Source organism: Talpa occidentalis, unplaced genomic scaffold (genome assembly GCF_014898055.3).
Source record: "Talpa occidentalis isolate TD23 unplaced genomic scaffold, MPIMG_talOcc4v2.1 talOcc4.14, whole genome shotgun sequence".
Taxonomy (NCBI): domain Eukaryota; kingdom Metazoa; phylum Chordata; class Mammalia; order Eulipotyphla; family Talpidae; genus Talpa; species Talpa occidentalis.
Window position 1 is genome coordinate 56,237,634 of NW_023601433.1, and position 15,877 is coordinate 56,253,510.

Genomic DNA, 15,877 nt, shown 5'->3' on the forward strand with positions numbered 1-15,877 from the left:
GCACATTAATTGATGCTAAATTATAATGAAGACTGGCTGTAAAATTGCCTATTACATTCAGATTACCACCAAATGAGCCTGCTGTGGTTCATATTATTGTGTAAACGAACTAAGAGAATTAATGGATATTTGCCAAAGGCGGTCAGTGCATTGGTGGTTTGATCCAAACCCCAATTGCAGCTCAAAGTCATTCAGCACTGGTGATGCTCAGTTGCATTTTAGCTTATTATTAAATAAACTGGGTAAGTTTCCCAGCCAAAGTCTGGTGAGCAGGTGCTGAGCATAATGTTGGCTTTGGATGCACAAATTCATGGAACAGTAGTCTCTGGCTAAAATTTCCCTAGTAGCCTCATCCAAGAACATAAAACAACTGTGACTGCCATTAATGCATTCGATATCCTTAATATCTAAAATAACCTAAAAGACCATATTCTCTGTCATTCCTTCTTACTTTCACTAGTTTGAATTTTTTTGATATCGCTTATGATTGGTTATAATTTCTTAAACTATGTCTTCTTCCTCCTGCTCCCCTAACTGGTGTGGTGGCAGGAAGAATTTGGAAAAGGAATTTTCCATGACTCTTAAGCTTCAGTGGTCTGAATTGTATCCCCTCTATAAAAGTCCTAACCCCATTTTGAAGAATGTTGAAGTCCTAACCCCATATTTGAGAATGTGAGCTTTACATAGGTGACTAAGTTAAATGAGGTCCTGTGGGCCCAATGTGACTGGTGTTCTTAGGAGTGGAGATGAGGCCACAGATGCACAGAGGGATGTCCATGTAGGGACATGGAGCGAGAACAATCATCTACAAGCAAAGGAGAGAGGCCTCAGGAGAGCAACCCTGCTGACACTGTATACAGAACACACATAAATTCTACTTAAATGAGGTTTCATTTGCACCAGCAGCAAACTATGAAACCTATCAGGCCTTGCATCTCCTATGGGAAGTGATGCTGCTTCCCTGACCCAGCCCAAGGAAGAAGTGGTTTCCCTTTACCCAGCAACAAATAGCTCAACCAATGGGAGAACACCTTATACCAACAAATGAATGAGCAGTCACCTCCATCAAGCTCACAGTTTCCTCTGATGAACTGTGGTTACAATAGCCACTCTAGAACCTATATAAGTTGGTGTGGACTTCAGTTCTTAGAGGAGTACAGGTGTCTTGCCTGGAGACTATACTTTCCAAATTGTTTTTTTTGTTGCTGTGTCTGAATAAATCCATTTTGTTGGTAAAATAACTAGTTGTTCTTTGTCAGATAGCAACAACTCTTTGATCTCAGACTTCCAGCCTCTAGAATAGTGAGAAATAAATTTCTGTTTTTGAAGTCACCCAGGCTGTGCTATTTGTTACAGCAAGCCTGGCAAATGAATACAAGGCTGAGGATATTTGCTAGAGAAGAAAATCATATTCAAAATAAAATAACTCTCCAGGTTTGCAAAAAGAACAAAAGAAGGACAGTAACAGCAACAAAAACCAATCAAATGAAAGACACCCATGTGAAATGGACCTGGTTGAGGCTCCATCCATTTCTTGGGTGCCCAAAGATATCAAGTTCATAAGAATGTGGATATGCACCTTCAAAGCAAAACAACTGGGGAATGAAGATTCCAGCAAGCGGTGTGGTGTCTGCTGTTCCCTAGAGGGCACAGGTCCCTATTTATTCAGATGTTCCTCCTACCCCATGCCCCCAGCTCACAGAATGCACAGGTGCTCTGCAGACACATGTTCTGGTCCCACAAGCTCAGTTTCAAGGACCAGAAGCTTTGCACTTCAGTTTCCATAGAATTCTACAGAACAGTATCATACCTTGCCAAAACTTCCTTTCCCCAACATTTTGTGCAAGATAAAATCCTCGATTTTTAATTTCATATGTAGGGATGGTCTTTCTACGTTTGGCTCAGGTTCTGGACGATCGCTTATTTTCTGCACCCCATCCAAGGGAGATTCCCAGGAGATTCCCTGAGGCTCTGAAATGACAAGCCAGGGGTTAAAATGAGACAAGGAACAATGAAGGACCCTTCCAGCTACTTCCAAACCACTCTCTTCCACTTCCCATTCTGAGGCTGCATCCACAATGTGGCGAGAGGGTCCCTGCAGTCACAGGCAGCACCTCCTGCTTCACAAGCCTGGCATTTAGGATGTAGACTGTGTCTCGGTCTATACAACACACCAGGAAATTTTCAAGTTAAGAAATGTATTGCAATCAGCCAAAGATCATATATGCAACTTGAATGAACCCTTTTAATAATGTCAAATCATGGACAGATTAGGGATTTTACTGAATTTGAGGAAAAATATTCTCAGTTGCTTGCATGACTCAGGCACAGTGGTATCAATTTATATGATGCCATGTGCGAGAGAGGCAATGGATAGCAGATTGTTAAAGATCTGAATTGCATCATTCATTATCGTTTTCAAGTTAAGATGCTGTCTAATTTGGTCATCTCTGAGACACAGGCTACTTCACCGCCTGGAAACCCTTCCTAAATCCAACCCAAACCTTTCTTTAAAAGTTTTTAAGTCAATTCCTTGTCCAATGACAGACAAGGTATAGAAAAACTTTTTTGGAACATTTCCCTACCCCATGCACTATTTCTTTTATATTTCAATACTTAAGTTTATCTTTTTTTATTCTCCTTACCTCCAAGGAATGTGTTTTACAATGTATTCTGAAAGTTCCAGAACCATGTTGAATGCTCTATCATGAATGATCTTCAAACTGTAGGTTGGATAAACTTCCATAATGTCATAAACGTTAAGGATTGTGTGTCTGATATGTTCCCTTTTCTACTCTTAAACTTCCCAAAAAAATCTCAAAGTTGCAAGACAAGATCATGGTCTATGGCAATCTCACTGTTGACCTTTATGGTGGATTTATTTCCATAAGACCCTTTCACAGTGACAGGAAGCAACCTTTTAAAATTATAAGGTAAATTTGTAATTGTTTCCTCCACACCTATCCCATTTTCTCTCCCTACCTCCCCTCTTACAAAGGTTTCATAGTGGGATGTATTTTTGGTTTCATGTCTAAGAAATTGGAACCTCTTAGGTAAATCTGTAATCTTTAAATAGCAGACACTTATCTGTCAGGTCAGGTAAAATAAAAAACTGAAGCCCAGAATACTCAGGCTAAGGTCAATCAGCATTAATTACTGACACTGATTCTACCTCGGAGGAGAGCACTACCTCTTTTCCCTGGTGCCGGTACATGTGGCAGCGTTGCTTCACCTTTTATGGAGCAGGGGAGACCAATTTCGACTGGGCCTTCTCTGAAGATGTGTTCTGAATCTCTTAAGCAGCGAGCCTGGATTACAAAGAAAGAGTCAGACCACCCAACTCCCCACCTGCCACTGATAGTTCATCCCAGCCTGCTCTCCAGGAGAAAAATCTACAGTTCCTGGATTAAAAAGAAAATCAAAGCTCTTTCCCTCAGCACTCTTTTATCCTTCCACAGGATCCATGTCCTGTGAAAAATCTTGTCATATTTAATGCACCAGCAGAACATAGTCACTTCCTTCAGATTTTTCAGGGGCAAATGGGTTCTCCTCTGTTAGCCACATCATTCTATCACAAATAAGGACAGAGGGGAATGGATGGAATAATAGTTGACATAGGCAACACCAAGTTTTGGAAAGGGTTTGTTCTTGGATATGTGGATTCAGCGCATGAGTAAACGGCAAAGCAACAGCTGCTCTGGACTCAATGTCCTGAGGGCATTCAAGGGTTGATATTAGCAAATAAGTGTCCCCCATTGCTGTTACATAAGCTTAGTATATAGCTATAATGCTGGCAATGAATCATCAGTAATTTTAATTAAATCATTTGATTCTGCCCTTGCTCATTCCACAAAGAATTTAAGCTCTTCTAAGGGGCCATACAAGACAAATGCATTAAATAAATCAGTCTCTTGAAGGGAGGACATGGACATGAAGATGAAAAGGGACAACACAGGTGCTCAGAAAGTGCTTCTGTAAACCTGTGGAGTCGCTACAGCTCAAAGAGAAGGGGCTTGAAGAAGTTCATATTGAGCTGAATCGGGAACTTTCCACCTCAACGACTTCCTACCTGTTGGGTGCTCTCAATCATTGCCAGTGCTTCAGCCATTAGTTTCTGGTTGATGCCACACAGATTGGCCACCTTTGTCTGGCATCTGTGATGCACATTCATGCCACATGCTGAAAGGAAGACAGCAACACCATGAGCAGGAGTGACAGCACTGCCTGACCTGCGCACACCATCTGTTTTAGGGACCTGGATGTTTGAAGGCACAACTGGCAAATCCCTGATGCCATCTTCCCAAGAGAGGGAGATACTGAATCAAAATAGGGCGGTTCTTTTGTGATATCACCACAAAATATAAGTAAAACATTAGCAAATAAAAATACCAAGAAAACCCAACTGAAAAAATTCAATGTGTTATGATGCTGCTGCTGTGCCTCCCACTTCCCTTCCTGAAGCAAACACAGTCCAGGCACACCTGGATGCAGGGGAATGACTCCCGTGGAGGGACCCAGAGCCTGTGGGCTGAGTATGCCGGGCATTGCTGGGAGAAGGCGCATGGTGCTGGCCCTCCCCTGTGGGATGTGCAATGTGCAATGCTGGGCGGAAGGTCTCTCTCTCCCACTTAGACTGAGCCAAGCACCCATTTTCCCACATTGGGCTACAAGAAGGTCCTCTATCTTTAGGCTGGAACCCAGGGTGAACCTCAAGCTGCAGAACTGAAATGGAGAAGGCGAGGGTGGTCTGTTCATGTGTGAGGTTGGGGGCGGAGGAGGAAAAGTGGTCCCTAGGCCACATTCTTAGCAGTGGCAGAGGGTTCACGGAACTGAACAACTTCTGGCACTGAGACCTATGATGTGTGTGTGAGGAGGTGAGAATTCTGACTCATTCCTCTTGAAAACAGCATGATAAAGTTTACCTTCCTGTCACTGTGCAGCTTTTTTAGATTGGGGCATGTGTCTGCCTGGGTGTCTGTGTAAATGCAACTATTACATCGTGTCATTAGTTTTAGAAAATTAATTTCTGCTTATGAAACATCACCCTTACAATGAGGGAAAAAAAGCTAACAAAGATTACCAAATTCTAGCTATAGAATTCTAATCTCAAGCCCTACTTGAGTCTATAAAAGTATATCAGAAAGTATTGCCATGATTGAATTAAGTAGGAGAAACTACTAAATCAGTTTATCTGCTTATTAAACAATTTGTTTGTAAAGAACTTATCACAGAGAATGGCATCTAGTAGATGCTCAAGAAATACAATGTCTCTTCATCTTTATTATCCATAATGATGAAATGTGTATTAAGCTACCAAGGTGAAAATTTAGCAGCTGTCACCATTTGTTTTAATTAGTTCATTCTTCCTCACTGCGAAACAAAATAAAGCATCATTTTCTATGTAAATAATTATAAAATATTTCTTGCCCCAGTGTAGATGCATTGAGTCATAAAAATCCATTTGAAATGAAATCTTTTATGCATATTTAAAGTCTGAATAATAAAGATGCTTTTAGAAAGAATTTCTGCCCTTCTGAGTTGGGCATTATTGGCCCAACCCACTTGTTAATGCAGGTTTTCCTCTTCCTGGCTCCCTGCTCTTACTCCTTCTTGCCAGGCAAAGGGCTGAGAGAGGATTGAGCGCAGGGACAGGGATTTACTCAGCGCCTTACAACTGCGGCCCCCTGTGCACTTGTCTCTGAGGCTCTGTGAAGAGAAGGCCCCGGCTCACAGGACAGAGTCCTCAGCCTTTGTTACTAACCTATCAGGTGATAACTCCACCTCTGGGAGTGCAGAGAGCCCTGCTGGATGACTATTTTCATGGGAATTGAGTGACAGAGACAGGGTCAGAAGAAAAGGAGGCCCTGCTTAAGAGGGATGGCTTATGACAGAGTAGATGCAGAGAGGGGGAGGCGAGAAAGAGGGAAAGAGATGACAGCAGAGGGCGAGTGTGGGACAGGACAAGGCATGGAGAAGTGAGGAAGTAGGGGCTTTGGGAGTGTTAGAGGCCAGAACAGAATGGTGGGGGGGTAGGGGGGAGGGAGGGAAGGAGAGAGGGGAGAAGAGAGGGGTAGAAAGAAAGGAGGGAGGGGAGTTCTTTTCAGTACAGGAGGTGGGGGAGAGTATGGGAAGGGAATAGAATGGGGAAGAAAGAACCTAGAAGAAGACAGAACAAAGCAAGGCATGGGAGACGTGAAATAATGGCAAGGAATGGTCGTGGAGTTCTAAGCCAAGGGGCCAGCATAACCTCTGAGACTGGGGTGCAGGGCTCCAGGGAAAGAACACCTCAACGAGGAGACCCTTGTAGGGCCCCAGCAGATAGGAATGATTATTCATATCCTGCTGTCTGGTGAGCGTACTGAGAATCACTTCTTGCCCATGAACTCTTTTTTTTTTTTAAACATTATTTTAAGCTTTTATTTATTTATGTATACAAGAACTGGGGTGTAGGCCAGAGGTGCAGGGGGTGAGAGGAGACAGAGACAGAGTGGGGAGCAGAACAAGCAGACTGACTGAAATACACTGCTGAGGGGAGCAGTGGGTGAGTCAGGAGAGGTCTGCTGCGCCATGTGGGTAGCTCCCCTGGTTGGGGATGGAACTCAGGCTGCAGTGGCTGGTGATAGCTTCATAACACTGAGACTTAACCCCTGCGCCACCAGGGAGGCCTGCCTATGAACTCTTAACCTACCACATGGTAGCAGCCCACCCATGCAGAGTTGGACAGGGAATGCAGAGGAAAGTGAATACGTGCTCCGTTTGGGCTCTGAAGGAATTGTGTGAAGCTTGACTACATGTGTGCTTGGGCTTGGGTAATGATTTGAAAACCTAATCCTTCCTGCCTCCTTTGAGATGTTACTCCACGTGCCAGCAGACACAGGAACACAATTGGGATGAGGAAGGGGAGACATATATTTCAGTAGTATAAAATAAAATGGGCACCTAGCAAAACATAAAATGGCATCAATGTTGACTATTGGTCTGTGCTGCAGGAAGCCTCCCTCACCCCTTCCCACACACAGTCAAATGCAGAAATGCTTTGTCAGATCTGGTTAGAATTGTTTTCCTTCCTTCTCCCTAATCCTGGCATTGCAGCATCTCAGTTTCTAAAGGTTATTGCCTTAGCTGTGTGGAATTTTAGAGCAAGAAAGCCCTTTCTGCTTTTTCCTCAGGCAGGTCTGAATAAGTCCATCAGTGCAGGCTGCAGCTGCATTGCCAGCAGGCTGCATTGCCTCAGCTGCAGCGCCAGACTTTGAGGTGAGACAAGAGAGGGGACATGACGGTCAGCGCTGAGGGGCCTCTTCCCAGGCACACTGCGTTTGCAGCATGATTTGAGGATGGTGTGGAACCAACCATCAGCCAAGCAGATGTGCTGGGCTTGCTCCTGAGGGGAGTAAGGAAGGCTCTAGCTCTTGGTGCAAAGGTGAACTGCAGGGCTGGGGTGCAGGAGCTGCAAGTCTGAGAGGGCCAGGCCCAGGACACCCAGGCTGAGTGGGAAAGGTTCGAGTCCTAGGGCCAGATCCACTTGAAGTCAGTAGGCCAAGAGCCTTGCTTAGACCCTGAATATTCTATTCATATCTGGGACTTAAGGATTAGGGTATTGGGGGTACAAAGAAAAGAACAGCCATGGCTGAGTGTCCCAGGACTTTCTCATTTGTGATCTTGGGGCTGGTCTGGTTGGTTGAAGAGGTCGGCCTCTCCCTCCCTCCTTTCTCCTTTCTCTTAGAGGGTCTATCCAGGGCACCCTTCCCCATGGACTCACCATCACATTTCAGTCCTTGCTTAGCCAGGCCCCATAGCAGGGTCCCACAGTGCTCACAGAAGGTCGGGCTCTTGTAGTTGTAGACTTTGAAGCGATGTGGCATGTCAATTTTGAACCTCTCCTTGTGGAACTGAAAGGAGCAGAGAACATGTCACTTTCTGTGTGTTCCTGGGATCTCAGCTGTTGATGTCTTAGCAGATACTGTAGCATAGCCAACAGTGAGGAAAAAACATTGGCACGATAGGTATTTTATACCATAATTTTTACTTGTCAAGCTTAGAGTCCTGTCTAATGAAAGCAGACAGCCATTGGCTCTTCTGGGTAGGGCAAGCTAGCGATGGACATACATCAGCTAACCTGGAGACGCCGAAGCCTGAGGCATTCCCACGGGAGGGCAGCCATTTCAGGAAGAGGGGACTAGGGTTATTTATTTAAATGGGAGCTAAGTAAACATCACACTTTTCTTCCTCTTTTAATATAAATATTTCCTTTTCTCTTTCAGTCCAGACCTAGTGCTTTAACCTTTGGGAGATGTTATATAACACCTCCTCTAGAGGGAACCTTGCTATAGGCTTATTAGTAAAGAGTCTGACACAAGGAATATTTTACCCCCATTCTACATGGACTGGGGAGGGGGAAGGTAGTAATAGCACCTGGACACATGTTATATGTAATCTGTTTTACACATGGGATAGCCCGTGTAACCCTCAAATCACCCCCACTTGATGTCAACTCTAGTAGTACTTTCATTGGATAGATGAGGAGATTAAGCACAGAGAGGGCAAGACACTTGTGCTCAGGTCAAACAGCCATAAAGAGGGCAGGGATATCTATGGACCTGGTAGTCAGAACCAGAGTCCATCCTCTCACCATTTTTCTTTCTCTCTCAAAATGAATGTGATGATTCAGAGATCAGGAGAGGAGAATGAGAGAGGAATGTTTGTACATTGAAGAATTTTTATAAAATAGTTTTCCAGCGTTTAAATTCTTTCAGTCACTTAAATGACAACAAAATCAGGCAGTTTGATTCCTGGTAAAAATACCAGTATTGCTGTGCAGTATAAAAAGTTTCACTTGCTAAAGGTTTATACTTGTATACACCAAAGTTTTTATTTTTATTTTTTTAAAGGTTTATTTATTTATGCATACAAGAGCTGGAGCACAGGCCAGGGATGCAGGGGAGTAGGAGGGTTCGCCAGAGACAGAGTGGGGAACAGAACAGGCAGACTGACTGAAACACACTGCCGAGGGGAGCAGTGGGCAAGACAGGAGAGGTCTGCCTCGCCATGTGGGTTTCCTCCCTGGCTGGCCGGGGATTGAACTTGTGCTGCAGAGGCTGCGGATTGCTTCATAGTGCGGTGCTTAACCCTCTGCGCCACCAGGGAGGCCCTACACCAAAGTTTTTAATGAAAAAATTCATTTGGAAACACAGCCAAGAAGCCTTACTCATTACCAGTGATGGAGCAAATGCTACCTGTGTAGGGATTAGTCAACACTGGGTCCATAGAATGACTGTTGAGAATTGTTTAAAAATTGCTCAGTACTTACTCTAGCCATTTCTATGCAGAAAAAGTAATTTTTAGAACTTATCCCATAAACATTTCCATGTAAATATGAACAATTCATGTCAAGATCCAGGCCTCCATGTTAAATCTTGAGTCTGGGCCCAAATGGTTTAAGATACTCCTGGGAAAGAGTAATCTGTACCACCCTATATGTCAAGTCACCTAGTTACGTGGGCCAAGTGAACACTTACAGCGTGGGGACAACATGTGCTGTAAGAGTAAAGTACACACTGGATTCTGACGACGTTGCTTAAAAAAAATATATAAAATATCTCATTAAATTTTTTATATTGATTACACATTGAAATGATAACATTTGGGCAGTTTGGGTTAAATAAAATAGACTAGTAAGATTAATTTGATCTGTTATTCTTTTCTCTATTTAATGTGGCCACTTTGGAAATTTAAAATTATACATGGCTCTCACTCTGTTTCTGCTGGACATTAGCCACTGAGCTCACCAGTCATGTGTACAGTCTGTGTTTTTCCTAGGAAACCTGAAAGGGAGCAGGAGGGCAGACGGCGAGGTGGAGATTTGATTTAAACAAACGATATTGGTCTGGGCGATTGAGATCTGAATTTCAGTTCTATCTCTTCTTCCTAAAGGTGGTTGACTGTGGACAAGCTACTTCAATCTTTTTGAACCTCCATAGTCCCTCGTAATGTGAGATCATCCTCATCTGGCTCTCTAAATTTTAGAAGAAATTCTTCCCTGAAAAAATGCAACCAATTTGCCTTCTCAGGTCCTGTCTCTTGGCTCAAAAAGGTACCTAGGCAGGGTGACCCCCGTTCAAACACCAGTGGGTTGTCCCACAGCTTTCTCTAGTCACCTGCTTTCCCTTCTCTGAGTAATTACTTCACAAATCTTCCTTTCTCCTCAAGGCTATATGTTACCTTCTCCTCTACATTCCTTCAATTTTTAGGGTTTGTTGAGGATGTAAACTGCCCTCCACTCCAATTGCAAATCAGTTTCTACCTGCCACCATCTACTCCTACTCCCTTCCTCTTTACAATTGATGAACCGCCCATCTGTCCATCCGCCTAGCTGGCTCATCTCCACATGTGCTTTGGACCTCTCTACCTCTTGCCAGGATTGACTGGTTTGGTGGTCCCTCTCTCTCTCAGTCATTTCTCATCTCTCCCTAATTATGGGAGCATTTCCATCCCTGTGTCTCACCTCTTTCCAGCCACTGTTTTACTTTACTGATGATCTTCACAATATTCTTGTTCATATTAATACATAATTTTGTGTCCATGTCATCGTGTTCCAGTAAATCTCAGTGTTGGCCAATGAGGCAAAGTCCTCTCTAGTCTCCTGAAATTTCTTTAATCAAGGGTAGTGCCCTAGATCTCCAGGTGGTCCTCATTTTTCTCAACATCTCAAATGGATACAACTGATCTCTCTCTGGCTTCTGTAACTTCATCAATTCCTTCTCTTCTACCTAACATCTAATTTAGGATTCCGATGTAGGATCAGTCCCAGGCTTTTGTATCTTTATGTTCCCTCACTTGGTAGTCACTTTGGGAGCTTCAAATTCCACCGGTGTGGTAGCCATTCCAAAATTTATAGCCATTCTCATGTATTTACATATGGCCTATTGACTGTTATGAATTCCAAGCTATATAAAATTATCTATTTGATACCTCCAATTACATATCCATAGACATCTTAGACTGAATTTTTCCAAAATTGAAATACTAATTTCTCATTCATGCTGTCTCCCCTGTTTTTAAGACAGAATCTTGGGCATCATCCTTACTTTCTTCTTTCATTCTCTATATCCAATCCATTGGCTAAAAAAATCATTTCAAATATTGAAGTCACCAGAAAACCTGCTCACTTTGCTCCATCTCCATTAACCCACAGTGGTACAAGTCACCAGTTTTCTGCCCTGGTGGGATTCCCCCAGTCACCCCCAATTTTTACATTCACATTTCAACATACCATTTCCTCTACAAAAGTCACAAAGAGGGGCTTCCGTGAGTCAAATGAAATTCAACCACATTCCTAGGATCCCCAAAGTCCCCCCTGATTTAGGCCCTACCAAGTTTCTTGGCTTTGTGTTCTATTCTCTCTGACCTTGCTGTTCTAGCCACAGGCCTCATTTCAGCTCCTAGAACATGCTGAACCTTTCCAACCTCAGGGCCTTTTAATCTGTCTGGAAGCACCTTCCTATTACTGTTTACAGAGTTGCTTCTTTCACCTGTCAGCTCTCAGCTTAAGCATTCCTTCCCTGTGAGACCCCCTGATCTGCCTAAGCAGCCTACTTTGTTATTCCCCATCACTGAATCTTGGTGGTTATTTTCATAGCCCTTAATATAATGGAGGCTGTTATAATCATTTACTACTTATTTCTTATCCCAACCTTATGATAAAATCTATAAAGGTTTATTTTGTGCTCTGCTATAAACTGTACATAGTATAATTTCTCCCATGTATCAGATAGGCAATAAATACTTGAGGAATGAAGAAGGGCGGAAGAAGGAAGACTGCCTGATTCCCTAGTTCTGTCTCCCCTTCCCCATGGGATAAAATAAAATCTGCTTGGCCTCCCTGGTGGCACAGAGGGTTAAGATGCAACCTATGAAGCTGTCCACAGCCACTGCAGCATGAGTTCAATCCACCACCTGCCAGGGAGCAGCCCACATGGTGCAGCAGACCTCTCCTGACTCACCCCCGCTCCTCTCAGCAGTGTACTTTGGTCAATCTGCCTGTTCTGTTTCCCACTCTGTCTCTGGTGAATCCTCTCACCCCCCACACCCCTAGCCTATACCCCAGCTCTAGTATGCATAAATAAATAAATCTTTAAAAATAAAAAAATAAAATCTACTTGTTTCCAGGTGATAGGCCATAAAATTTATTCTAAATCAAATACTTGCCTCTTGACCTAAGAATTAGAAATCTGTTATCATCTCTTACTAACCTTGTAAATGCTTACAATCTGTATTTTATAATCAGTTTCCCTTATTTAGTCTTTAACTCTCATTTCCAGCTATAGATGCCACAGGAGTTTTCCTTCTACAATTGATTAAAACTATGCCTTCTGGTCACTTTCTATTATGTTTTTTTGGGAAAAGTAGAATCACAAAAATTTTTCTTATGCATTTCTTCTTCTTCCCCTAAGTTTTGGATTCAGTCACAATTACTGACAAGGAAAGGGCTTTACAGAAATTGATGTTCATTGATAAGCAGAAGGATTCAAGTTCAGACATTATTAAAAAGAATTGGTGGGCTGTGAAATTTAACATCTGGATAAATCATTATATGTCAGAGAAAGAGAGGACTCTCAGTACATACCATGGTTTCTCGGCTGTTGATGGCTGATCCTGTGCACTTAGCGATAACTTTGTCAATACACTTCTTGTGGATTGCGGCATTGCATTCTAAAAAGAAATGATTGCAGCTTAAGATTTTCAGAAATTAGGGGACAAAAAAAATAAAAAGAAGGACAATAACACAACAAACCCTTCTTACTTACGTCGGCACTGGTAGCCCTGTTTGTTCAGACCCCTGCAATAAAGCACATTGACTTATTTGGATGGTCACATTGACAGCAACACTAGATAATGTGAAAGGTTACATGATCTCCTGGCCTCCTACAACCAAAATCTGAGCAGCAGCCCTGGCCTCACATTGGCTGGGAGGGATAACATGTAATTTTTATTTTAAGCTGCTATGTTAAATGTCTGATAATTAAATAAATGAGGAGCTGTTGATTTTCCTTTCATTTGCATATTTTTCAAACATGTAGAGATTAAAATGCCAGATTGAAATGCATTGCAGACTCCTAGTAGCAAATTTCCACATCTTGTACTTAAAATGCATTGTCTCACAAAGCTCACTAGATGAGTAAAAATATTTTATTTCCTATTTCTAGTAACTGAGAATATTTGCAACGAAAAATTCTGAAGCTTACGACCAATTCCTGAGTAAAATTCACCATGTGTTAGAAAGGCAAGAGGCTCAAGTTATTATATGAAAACAGGTTGACTGAAATCCACCAAAGGTTGAACTTTGGATACCCTGATTAAATTGGGATTGTGCATTAATGGATTCTGCAGTAGCCCAAAGGGAAGCACATCCTGTTAAGAGGCAAAAAATCTGAGAGCCAGAGAGAGAAGTCCTTTCAAGTCTCCACTCTACCATAACCTTTGCTGTGTGGTTAGTGAGGCTTGAACCAATTTCTGTCCCAGGGCTGTTAAGACACCCAAGAGCCTTGTAAACATCTAAATCCATTAGCTCCAATGGGAAAGTGTTGCCTATTGCAGGCATTAGTTCCAGAGCGGTTGGCTGTTGAGGTGGTGAAAATTTCGACTGTGAAACTGGGCTTGCAATAAAGATGTCTCCTTCTGCTGTTTCTTCTCTTGCAGCCCCAGCAGCCTCCCATTTCATTAGAAAGTAGAGTCCTTTGAGCCTTTTCCTGATTGGACCTGGCTTCCTTGCTCGGCAGGAGCCACATTATGAAAATCTTTTATAGAATAACAACTTTCAAGCCTTCTCAATCTAGGTGAGGCCACTGAAAACTCTCAGATAGTATTCCAGCACACACACCACCCCCTACCTGTACCCCCAAGGTGCCAGGCTTGGAAGGGTAAAGGATGCAACAAAATGCATAAGCCTGAGCTTGGGGTGAAATGCAGAATTACAGTACCAGACAAATTCATGGCAGACAGAGCAAAATGTGGGTTGTGGGAAGAAGGTGGCTGTAAACTCATGGCACTTGACATGATGGACTTTGGCCTGTTTGATGGCTCCTCGGCGGTGATGCAAAGCAAAGAAGCCTTCAGTCTCAAATTCACTCATGTCCTTCGTGTCTGTAGGAAGAGAATGGGACAAATTGAAGCTTCATCGTATGGCTATCACAGGCATACGGGGGAGGTTGGAGAGATGATAGGGAAGTAAGGCAGATATGGAATTAGACAGGTGCTGAGCACCTAGACCAGCAAAACTCTTAAGTGCTTATTAAGGTCAGTACAATACTTACTTTCTTTCCTTAATTCCATAATATGTAATTATCTTAGGGTATATTATTATAGGATTGAAACAATGAGGTTGGAGCATTGGCTTAATCGTTCACTCCTCTTTGACTATGCTAAGCTATCCTTTTTCAGTTTTAAAATCAGCGGTCAGAACATTCAAGGTATTTATCTATCTCTCCTATTCACTGTCAGTGATGAGTCAGCCAGAAAAGGCAGGAAGTGGCAAAGAGTTTACTGCCTCTAATTCTAGAGAAGAATGTGGTTACTGACAGCAACTTGGGAAAGACATTTTTTTAGGTCCCACAATATTTTATGTCTGGTTGGTACAGTTGACTAGAGGATGCTGGCCAGACTTGAGAGTGAGGGCACAGGACTTTGGGAAGTTGTCTGTGCTCTGCTCCTTGATGTCCACAGTCAATCAGACACACAAACTATTGATTACACAGGTCAGTGTGGAAAGGAGTGTGGAAAGGAGTAAAATATTAACAGATAATTATAATTTTTTAATGTCTAGATAGTGCTGAACATTGTCTGTGCTTCTACATCAAACCATCACATTCCCATTGTCTGTTACCCTGGGCTTATGGGTATTAGTGAAGGTACTTTAGGTAGTCACTATCCAGAGCAGAGGATATCTTTCTAAAAGACTAAAAATTCTGAGAATACTGGCTATGCATGCACTGAAACCCAGGCCAAAGAAAACACATACCAAGATAGTCACAGCCAGTGAAAACTGCAATATGTTAGAATAACAGGTGAACACTAAAGACATAACAAACATAGTCCTCACTAAGATAAGGATAATGAATTTAATGAGTATGACTTAAAGATCCAGATTACTTTTCTATTCTTTTATTTTTACAATGCAAAAAAATGGAGGCTTAGTGAGAAATAAGGGGCTTATATATTTCACAAATGTATTGAGTTAACAATATTTAAACTATTTCCATTTTGACTAAGCAGTGGCAGAAGTTTGAGAAATGACCCTGCCAAGGTACCTTACCTCCCATATCCCTAATATTATGGCTTGGCTAGAAACACATTGGGTAGACAAAGGCAAATAGATAGAGACCCCTTCCTCAGGAATCCAGCCAAATCTTAAGAGAAAGTTTTGACCTGGAGTCTTCTCCACAGTGGTCCACAGGTCTGTTTTATGGGAACTCCAAGAAAAAGATCATTCCCAATAGACATCTAAGGTGTACCACTGAAGGGCACAATAGTTAAAGATTAGGTACTTCACGTCTTTTGATTTGGACGTGGGCTGGAAAGAAATAAACTAAATTTATGAATGAGGGGCTAAATTTAGGGTCATCAAAGCAATCACCTTCTTTCACAAGTTCTGGAATAAATGGGATCGTCTGTTTACAGTTTGTTAGTTGACTGGCTATAGTGGTCAATTGTTAGTAAAATTTGGCTCATCTCTTTGGTCTAGATGAAATGAACTACAGTATAAAATTTTAAAATTCAAAGGATGGAAGTATATTATTCTGGATCCCTATCTGTGTTACTGTAAAAAATTATATGTGTGTGTGCATTATGTATGTGTGTAGTATTGCAATTTTTTTTAAAGTAC

General features: G+C 42.3%; 1 protein-coding gene and 1 long non-coding RNA gene across 3 annotated transcripts in view; one reads left to right on the plus strand and one right to left on the minus strand.

Annotated features, from left to right (window-relative positions):
- PRKCQ (protein kinase C theta) overlaps positions 1-15,877 on the minus strand; it is a 115,401-nt gene that overhangs the window by 39,010 nt on the left and 60,514 nt on the right. The window contains exons 5-11 of one of the 2 annotated variants that reach the window (XM_037510574.2): positions 13,977-14,139; positions 12,804-12,835; positions 12,623-12,708; positions 7,760-7,889; positions 4,070-4,179; positions 3,233-3,308; positions 1,811-1,971 (exon numbers count right to left, since the gene is read on the minus strand). In XM_037510574.2, the coding sequence (XP_037366471.1) occupies positions 1,811-1,971; positions 3,233-3,308; positions 4,070-4,179; positions 7,760-7,889; positions 12,623-12,708; positions 12,804-12,835; positions 13,977-14,139 (758 nt within the window). Of the gene's footprint in view, positions 1-1,810; positions 1,972-3,190; positions 3,309-4,069; positions 4,180-7,759; positions 7,890-12,622; positions 12,709-12,803; positions 12,836-13,976; positions 14,140-15,877 lie in introns of both variants that reach the window. The other variant, XM_037510573.2, reaches the window with a different exon arrangement.
- LOC119244663 (uncharacterized) overlaps positions 6,218-15,877 on the plus strand; it is a 223,656-nt gene continuing 213,996 nt past the window's right edge. The window contains exons 1-2 of the long non-coding RNA XR_008551797.1: positions 6,218-6,349; positions 7,170-7,254. This is a non-coding gene — a long non-coding RNA (uncharacterized LOC119244663). The remainder of the gene's footprint in view (positions 6,350-7,169; positions 7,255-15,877) is intronic.